We start from the raw sequence: 9,650 nt of genomic DNA on the forward strand, positions 1-9,650 counted from the left end.
TACAATCAATATTGGATGCCACATACTGTTGTTGTAGAGAAAGAGAATTTTTGAGAGTGTATCACTGTGTGGAAGAGATATGCTCACTACTCTAAGATAACCAGTCTGTATCTTACTGTATACATTTTGTAACTGTGTTCTTGATTCATATCGGATGAGCTCAAGATAGTGCTCAACAATTCCAATCAAGCCTCCAATCTTATGGCCATAATACTTGGGCATACAAAAAAATGGGTAGATTATGGAATTGAAGCCAAAGAAAGGCTATTTCAAACTCAAGTTTTTTGAAATCCCCAATACCAACCGGTTTTGCAATAAGAGTAATATTGTTATTAATAAGCCACAGACTAGCTGGAAACACCAGTCTTGTTTTTCGACTCACACCAAATCAGAATAAATTCTGATTTTTTCCCACATTTTTGTTTCCAAAACATGTTAACCATTGCGACCAAATGATCTTGTGCACTTGGAAGTCAAAACTTACCTAACTAAGGTTTTCACCACACTTTCTGCACCTTCCATTTGGTCGATGAGTTTCAATTGCATATGGGGGATATCATCCCCATCCTCTTGATCCATTGAAGAAGATGAAGAGAAGAAACAAATGGAAAAAACAACTACCAACACTCACCTCAAAGAAAGGAGAGAGAAGTGGTAGAAAAAAATACTTCTTTTTTTTATTTATTTATTTATTTTATATTAAAAGTTTGGGACTTCTATCAAAAAAAGTTTGGTACTTAAGTGCTATAATAACAAAACAACTGGTACTTTAACCACAAATTAGCTAATTATTTAATATAATTAAAGAACTAACTAATAATCATTCAACAGTTCTGTTAATGAAATTGGATTAAAATGCAGTAATACATTGACAGAATATTGTAGTCCTATTTCTCTGTTTTTTACAACTTTATCAAGGTGCAATCCTAAATAGGAAAATATCATGTCCCTCTAAAGATAAAAGATGATCCAGCTCGGGGTACTAAACACACCCTAATTCAGTGTTTCTGAGATTTAGCATTACATACATGAATATGTGACCTAATATAAATAGAAACTCACAGTGTTATGATAAATCAAGTAATGAAAAAATAAAATAAAAAATAGCAATATAATTATTGATCCTTCAAAATTTATCTTCTCTGTCCTCTATGTCCGAAATTCCCTTTTCTTGCTGAGGCCATGTATCGACCTTGGTTCCTGGTAGTAGCAGTACTCCCAAACTTTAGAGGTACAATTTGCTCAATGTATAATTTTCCAGGAAAGTTTCTTTTATCTTTTGGGAGTGATTGCAATTGTGGCAACCAATACGCTGCATACTCACCTTCAGGATCATATGTCTGCGCCTAAACATAAATTAAGAGTAAAAGATGTTTCAATCTCTTCTCATTTAATTAAGCCACAAATTTCATTTTCTAGCTTATCTTTTCAAATGCTAAAAGCACACCAATTATTATTTCAAAACTAAAGCATAAGAGACTTACTTGTTTGGGGATGCTGAAGTAACGATCTTCTCTGGGATCATTTCCAACTCCTAAAATTAAAATGCATGTTTTAGAATATGCATTCAATTATGTTACAAAAGTACACCATGAGAAAATGCAGTATAAATGTTTGGAACTTTCCAAGGTTATATTATGGATTGCGCTTGATAATTAAGTTGGACGATTGTCTTTATCAAAGAAATATGAAGTAAAAAGATTCTGAGTTTCTCAACAACAATGTAGATTTGTATTTGACATTTAATGGAGAGCTTTTTTGACATTTTAGTATGCCTCATCTTAAAACAAAAACATGTTTGTTCTTTGAAATAAAAAGTGTAGACAATTTCAAGTTTCAACTAACGTTGTATGATGTTAGGCGAGCATTCATAAAAAACATATTCATGAAAAAGATCCCCCCATATATTCAGGAACCCAATCTAGTACTTTTGCAGACACACATGAATGATTCAAAAATATGAACAAAGAATTTTCTCAACAGAAATATATGTGAAGTTAAGGTACATACCTGCCCCATAGGTCCAATTTCCATAATTAGAGCATGGATCATAATCCAAAAGGCATGTCTCAAACCATTCAGCTCCCATTCGCCAATCAATTCCCATATCTCGAACAAGAAAGGAACACACAATCTGCATAAAATTTCTAATCATTTTTTAATGCTCATCAGGCTACATAAAACTTTGCACTATTAGTCTTCTAATTAGAATCTTGCAAACCATCAAGGTTACCTGTCGTCCCCGATTCGACATAAACCCAGTTGTTGCCAATTCTTTCATGTTGGCATCTATGATAGGGTACCTAGAGATTTAACCACCTTATAGTCAGTACATAAGTAAGAAGCTTAAAGTAAAGGTAGCGTAAGAACCAAAATCTATTAAAATATAACACAAAGGAGAGAGAGAGAGAGAGAGAGAGAGAGAGAGAGAGAGAGAGAGAGAGAGAGAGAGAGAGAGAGAGAGAGAGAGAGAGAGAGAGAGAGAGAATGGAAATATCACAGTTGGTGGTTTATCATGCATATCTAAATTGAACATTCACTTTCATCTTGTTAGAGAATCCCACATTGACAATGTGTGAAAACTAAATAACATACATAAAATACATGGATTACTCCTCTCATTAAAAATTAGTTTTAAAATAAAATCCATACATCTTACATTCTAACACGTCATCTGTTTTACTTTTTATAAATAAATAACTGGTAGGGATAGCATGTTGTTTGGAAATTATCTATCATCTTCCACTCACCAAAGAAAACAACAAAAAATTCTGCTTGCATAAAAAGTAGGACTCCATCTATGGTAACACAATTTAAAATAAATGCCCATTTACAGAAATCTGAGTTAAGCGATATACTCAGTACTGTGGAGGAAAGATCTTAAAGAAAAACTACCCTGTAGTGCCATCTCTCCAGGATTCAAACAATTTGATGTCTTGACTCCACCTTTTCTCCACATTCCTTGGTCCTCCTAAGAAAAAAAAGTAATGTGACACAAGCAAGAGACAATGAAGCGAAGAAAAGTTTAAATTTTTTTCACTTCAATAGTAGTTGATTTTATGGCCAACAAGCACTAAATTACTGTATAAACAGTTAGCAAGCAGTATTTTAACTTTTGAACACATTAAACATTGTATAAATCAAATGAGAACTATATCTACCTAAATGGAACAGGGCATTCCCGTATTTGACAGATAGAAACCTGAAGTAGTCCCTCCATATTAGTTCAAATAAAACCCTGTTAATATTAAAAAATCAATTAACCAACAATCAGTCCATGTCAACTATTGTTCCTAAGGAACGAATTTAGGGGCTTTCATTTCAATTTTCGCCTGAAATAAATATATTGACAGTTCAAAATCTCCAAACTAAGTTAAGCTTGTAAACTGATTGCCAACATTTTAAATGGGATAGCGAAGCTATTACCAGTATGTAGAGTCATTTGCTAGCCTCTCCTTTTCATATCTTTTGACCTGGGGACATCAACTGAAACCTCATCAAAAATCAGTTTCGATTTTCAGTATTCTAAGTCATAATGCAGAATCTGTAAACATATAAAGAAAACGAACAAATCCTGACTTCTTCATGAATTAAGCGAGGGGAGACACTTCCAGAAGCAAGCCATGGAGAAAATTTTGTTGAATAATCAGGTCCTAACATCCCATTTCTGGTCTCTTTGTATTTCTTGAGCAAATCCTGGAAATACATGGAGAAGATGATACATTATTGCTACAACTAATGGTCCATTGAATCAGGTTTCCAGAATCTAAAGTTTTTAATATATTCTACAGTATTATGTTTTAATTCTAAACTCCCCTCTTTGGCCTGAACATGGTTCTGAAAAAGCTTATTTATGAATTGAAAATTGTAGTACTGAAATATTCTTTTATCTCATCAATGATGCTACCAAAAGCCAAAACAAAACACAAATAAAGAAGAAGATTGATCAACAATTATAGTTTATGAGATAGGATCTATTGAGGATTGCCCTTCCTATTGAGGATTTCACCGGCCGTGTCAGGCGGTTGAAATACTTCAGCACCAAATCCAATGACATCATTAGGTAAGTATCATTTTATTTTATCATGTTGTATTCATTTATTTTTGTCAGTATCAATGTCTTCTATAGCAACATCACCATTCTAACCATATCAAATAAGAAACGAAAAATCTATTAACAAAACCAAGTATAATCAGAAATATAGTGCAATATATTTCTCATACCTTCTTCCAGAAGTACTCGTACACTCGGCTCAGTGCGGCACTTTCACCCCCAACAAACTTCATTCCTTTACTGACCTGCATAAAGTGGGGAAAACTTCAGCAATTTGGCATTTTCATTCTTTTTCAGTAAAGTTACCAAGGCTTTTCAACATTTCTAAACAGAAATCTAATTCTAGACAAATGTTCATGCAATAAATAGCTCGGCCTATAAAATTACATCTTGTGAGCTTAATCCAAGACTCTCCGTTGAAGGAATACATCCCCAATCACCAATGCTGGGTGGTGGTGGCCCAAGAGATGCTGGCATTTTTATGCAGCCACGGATAGAGCATTTTGATTCGACTGCCTGCATTTTACTTCCCACAAACAAGATTAGACATAATAACAACACCTGCTCGATCTGGAAATTCAGAAAGCTAGGAGTGCAAATTATTAATTTTTTAAAACGTAATAAGAAATATAATTGGCATGCCTTACGAAATTGCGTATAAACATCTGGTAAACTACTGGTGGAAAATGGAAGATCATCAATGTGGTACATAGTGGCACCCCAAACAAGTTGTAACTTGGCCTTGTTGGATCGCTCTGAAGATGATTCTAAGACAACTTTCTCAAGACCTTTGCTCACCAACCTTTCAACAATCAGCTCCTCACTACAAGTTTCTTTTTGGGCATATACCTGACTCGATCAAATAAAATAGAAATACCCACATTCTAACACATCAAAAACTTATCTCAAAAATAACATCAGATCAGAGCTTAGCTATAAAACCAATTTAAGTCTGAAAATCACTTAACAATATGTGCTCCATAAGTTTTGGCAAGACTGGGTAAAATTTCCTCCGGTTTTCCATGCTTTATTAGCAAGTTAAGTCCCCGCTTGGTTAAATTCTTTCTCAAATCGGCCAAGCATTCTATGAGAAATTGTGCTCTCAAAGCTGCCAAAACATTATACAACACGACATTGCATTTTTAATGTTTTGAAAAGACCGATTTGGAAACTGTGGATTCAAACACTTAATATTCCATTTCATTTTTCATAATTCTCTCATCTATAAGTTTCAATTTGCAGAAAATAAGAACAATTTCGAAAACACAAAACGGTTACATACGTACCCCCAGTTTTAGGGAACCCAAAGTAATGAGTAGCACCAAAAAGCCGAGGATCGACACAGTAGACAGGCAAAACTGACTCAGAAGACACCCATGCTTTATACAAAGCCTCATTGTCTAAAACTCTAAGATCATTCCTGAACCAAACAATGGCGACTCCATTGCCGCTCCTCCTCCTTGTAGACGAAGACAAAAAGTACCTCTGAAAACTCTGGTCCGCGATTAGGTCCACTTGATCGGTTTCCAGGTCCGGAACCTTGAAAATTTTAGCAGAGCTAGCCCTCCTGACCGGGCCGGGATCAGAGCCGGAACTCATCGGATTCGATTTGACGAAGTGTACGAGTATCGAAGTCCTAGGGTTTAGCTTTGGATGTGAATTTCTGATAAAATATGGGAAAGAGACAGGAGTGAGTTGAAGCAGAGAAATGGCCATTTTTGTAGCTACTGAAGAGAGTGAAAGGAGGGAACTTTTTCTTTAATCACTTAGAAAGATGACACGTGGCATTAAGACATTCCATGCTACGTGGTTCTCTACCAGCCCAATATGAGACTTACCTGCGATTTGTAAGAATTTAGACCACACGTTAAGTCGTTTTCATAAGTTTGACTTTTTAATTTGTAGGAAACTTTTATCTTTATTAATTTTTAGTGGGAAATTTGAGGAATATGAAAAAAGAATCACTTAATAAATTGAAAAAATATATTTTAAAAATGTTACATAAAATTAACCTATTAAATTTCTCTTACCACCCTCACTTGAAATATCCCCTCATTTCCTCCCCATTTATTTTTATTTCAAATTTCTTTTTATAAAACTAAGACAACGCATGACTTCAACATTTCAAGAAGATTGTATTTGTTCTTTCCCAATTCCCACCTAGAATTAATTAAGCTCCTTAAAAGAAAAATGTTGTATGTATTTTTTTCCAACTTAAATTCAAAATTTGGCGGGAATGAATTTAAATTAGTTTGTTGATTATAGAAAAAAACATTCTATATATGGATTAGATTAAATTAACTTATATTTTGATGAAGAATTTGAGGTTTTTATATATGGCCATTTGATGGACATCGAAAATTGACTATAAATTCGTTGCATTAATTTGGTATATGTTATTTTCAGGTCAGTTAATTTTTTTTATTATTATTATTATATGCTAGTTAATGCAATTTTTGTGTGTGTGGACTGTTTACTATAACTTAACATATATACATATATACTTCAAACTGTGTTGTATATATACATGTTTTGCTATTATTCGTTATTTGTTATAGTTGGCTGAGAAAGACTAAGTACAAACCGCACCAAGATCAAGAAACGCGTCGTTTTGTGCCAGCTCATCAACTTGTCTAATGTCTGGGATCGATTCTCAAGAGCCCAAGAAAATCAAGATCAAGGAGGCACCCACCACTGCCACGGCAACGTCGACCACCACCTCCGGCGCCGGAAAGGAAGAAAAAACTGATCATAAAGAAAAAGACAATAAGTTGGACCCCGAAACGACGTCTTCCGGCGATGGTGATCCTCAACGCCTTCCTTTTGTTTCTGAGTTTTATGCTTATCTTCGCGAAATGGAGGTATATATATATATATATATATATATATGGTTTTTTTTCTTCTTTAGTTTGTGTACTTTTGATGTGTATATTAATGTATTATATATATATTTATAATAATATGAATAAGGTTGACCCAAAGAGGAGACCCTTACCTGATTACATGAGGAGAGTTCAGAATGACAATATTACCCCTAATATGAGAGCAATTTTGGTTGATTGGCTTGTGGAGGTTGCAAACGGATTCGACCTCACATCCCTAGAAACTCTGTTCGTTACCGTTTCATATATTGATAAATTTTTATCAATCAAGATTCTCAATCGGAAAAAGCTTCAGTTACTAGGAGTTTCTTCAATCATCATAGCCTCGTACGTTTAGCCTCATTCTTCTGAAAAACTACATTATTCTTATTATTATTATTTCAAACTTAATTGTATATATATGTTTAAATTAGTAATATTGCATTGGCTGATGATATATATACATTGTACTGGTGAGAAGAAAGTATAATGACGAGATTATCCCACCACACGTTCAAGATATGTGTCGTGCAACAGATCATGCTTACACTGTCGAAGAGGTAAATTATAAATTAATTAATCCAAAGTACTATTTTGAATGAGTTAATTATAATTTTGTTTTAATTATTACATTTAATTAGTTTTAATATATATATAATATTGTGAAGATAGTGAAGATGGAAGCTGAGATACGTAAGACTTTGGAATTGGATAATGAATTGAGGAGCGGCCACCCTACCTTAATAACATTTATACGGTACGAGAAATATGTGAAAAAATATCTGTTAATTAAACAATATTTTAACTGTTAGCCTTTTGTATCTATATATAGAACCTATTCTAAGTGCTAGACTGATTGTGGTTTCTTTCAATTTTTCGGTTTGCAGGAGATTTATGAGTGTTGATGAAGAAAGTTTAGAAGTCAGTTTAATCAGACATTATATTGATCTATAAATATTATATATATATGGATGTCTGATCATATATTAACATATTATACACATGCAGGACAAACCCAAGTATGAATTCCTGTGCGTGTATCTTTCTAAGCTAGCATTATTGGATTATGATTGTACTGTGAAATTCCTACCTTCTTTGGTGGCAGCATCAGTTATCTTTCTTGCAAGACTCATTGTTAAGCCACAAGCTCATCCTTGGGTAAATATAATAGAACTTTTTTACTATAATTATATTCGTACTTGGAACTGTAATTATATTTTGTTATATTAATTACCAGACATTATCCCTGCAAAAATATTCGAGATACAAGCCGCCCGAGTTACAGCAATGTGTTGTTAGTTTAAGAAATGTGTATCTTGGTATAAAATGGAAGTCTCTGGTGGCTATAAGAGAGGAATACAAGCAGGTACAATATATATATATATATATTCTATTTCGTGTTATAATTGTTTATATATGTATATATATTATATATGATTTGCTTAATTTGTCTAGATAAATGAAAGTTAACTAATAAACAACTATATATGTATATTTTGGAACAGTCTGCGGAAGACGTGTCTACTGTTGCAGAGATACCAGCACACTATTTCGGAGACATTATTATTAGCTAGCTAGAAATAAACAATGACAGAAGAAATGAAGTAATTTTTGGATCATGATGACTTGGAAAATAGGGTTTGTCAATACAAAATACAAGGCCTTTGTGCTCATGCATGTAGCCACGGGTATTAGTATTTTTGATCTGAAATACATTATTGGAATTTATATATATATATATATATATATATGCTGATCTACATGAAACATGTTTGTAATTTTTGTAATGATGATTTTCTTCATTTGTCTTGTGTATGTTCTCACGATTTTATTGACTGAAATCTAGCTAGTCTCTCTCCAAATAAATTAATATCAAGAATGATTTCGGATCTAACTGTAATTTCAGATTTGAGCCAACAATTTCTTATTTAGTTAATATTAAGATCAAAATTAAATTTTGGGCGTCAATTTTATTCATTTTAAAGATATAGTATCTAAATTTTGTTAAAAGAATTTGAATGAAAGGAATATTGAGTGGTTCCATTTCTGGTACAGGTTGTTAAGATTAAAAATCTTGAAAAAATTTAGTGCAACTTTTATGCTAACGGTAGCATTTGTTTTTGTGCTTTTACGTGTAATGACATGAAAGGTCCCTTTCCCGTTGCATGCCATGCCTATATATATTAATGAATATACTCACAGTCTCATTTGAGTTATGTTTTCTATTTTTATAAATTTTAATTTCTTCACTTGGTATCAGAGCTTTTTTGCCTTTACCCGAGAAAATCATGTATACCAACCAGAGCCAAACCCTTAAAAATATCGACCCTAATATTCAGATGTTGGAAATTATTTTACCAGGATCTTAGATCTACTCACAAGTATGTTGATTAACACCCTAAATATGAACTTTCTAAAACGATGAAATAAACACATATAAAGTTTAGGAAACCTTACATTGAGTGCAGCGGAATAATATGACTCCTTCCGTTCAGATATCTAGCCCTTGATTCCTTTCTGTAGCAGAACATTATCAATATCTGAACCTGGATCTCTTTCTCTGAATCTTTGATGCTGAAAACTCCTTCTTGCTGAAAATCTTTCTTCACGATCTTCCTCACTATGGTTGAGGTATCACTTGCTGTGTGTGGGCACTACTCATACACTAAGAATTTCGAAATTTGAGAGGGAAGAAAGAGAGAGGGAGTGGTCGGCCAGATAGGGAGAGAGAAGGC

The 9,650-nt window shown here is 33.4% G+C and overlaps 2 protein-coding genes across 6 annotated transcripts; one reads left to right on the forward strand and one right to left on the reverse strand.

Moving 5' to 3' along the window:
• Nucleotides 1-817: 817 nt before the first annotated feature.
• LOC115709957 (cryptochrome DASH, chloroplastic/mitochondrial) lies at nt 818-5,887 on the reverse strand. 2 transcript variants are annotated; one of them, XM_030638233.2, is made up of 13 exons: nt 5,341-5,887; nt 5,023-5,162; nt 4,697-4,903; nt 4,442-4,570; nt 4,225-4,299; nt 3,580-3,696; nt 3,427-3,473; nt 3,162-3,238; nt 2,896-2,971; nt 2,234-2,303; nt 2,011-2,134; nt 1,485-1,534; nt 818-1,346 (listed from the first exon to the last, which is right to left on the reverse strand). In XM_030638233.2, exons 1-13 carry the CDS (start codon nt 5,768-5,770, stop codon nt 1,134-1,136), a joined length of 1,755 nt encoding a protein of 584 aa, XP_030494093.2. In that variant the 5' UTR covers nt 5,771-5,887; the 3' UTR covers nt 818-1,133. The 2 variants fall into 2 exon arrangements, 1 of the variants encoding a protein (XP_030494093.2); XR_004010314.2 differs by lacking the exon at nt 818-1,346 and having other exon boundaries at nt 1,484-1,534; nt 2,011-2,147; nt 5,341-5,868.
• Nucleotides 5,888-6,185: 298 nt separating this feature from the next.
• On the forward strand, nt 6,186-8,756 carry LOC115710671 (cyclin-A3-4-like). Of its 4 annotated transcripts, none has more exons than XM_061111727.1 (9): nt 6,186-6,460; nt 6,613-6,915; nt 7,025-7,263; nt 7,397-7,475; nt 7,584-7,672; nt 7,803-7,836; nt 7,924-8,073; nt 8,153-8,281; nt 8,421-8,756. In XM_061111727.1, exons 2-9 carry the CDS (start codon nt 6,691-6,693, stop codon nt 8,487-8,489), a joined length of 1,014 nt encoding a protein of 337 aa, XP_060967710.1. In that variant the 5' UTR covers nt 6,186-6,460; nt 6,613-6,690; the 3' UTR covers nt 8,490-8,756. The 4 variants fall into 4 exon arrangements, with proteins under 4 accessions (XP_060967710.1, XP_060967709.1, XP_060967708.1 ...); XM_061111726.1 differs by having other exon boundaries at nt 6,366-6,460; nt 7,394-7,475; XM_061111725.1 differs by having other exon boundaries at nt 6,418-6,915; nt 7,394-7,475.
• Nucleotides 8,757-9,650: the final 894 nt, after the last annotated feature.

Source organism: Cannabis sativa, chromosome 3 (genome assembly GCF_029168945.1).
Source record: "Cannabis sativa cultivar Pink pepper isolate KNU-18-1 chromosome 3, ASM2916894v1, whole genome shotgun sequence".
NCBI classification, from domain to species: domain Eukaryota; kingdom Viridiplantae; phylum Streptophyta; class Magnoliopsida; order Rosales; family Cannabaceae; genus Cannabis; species Cannabis sativa.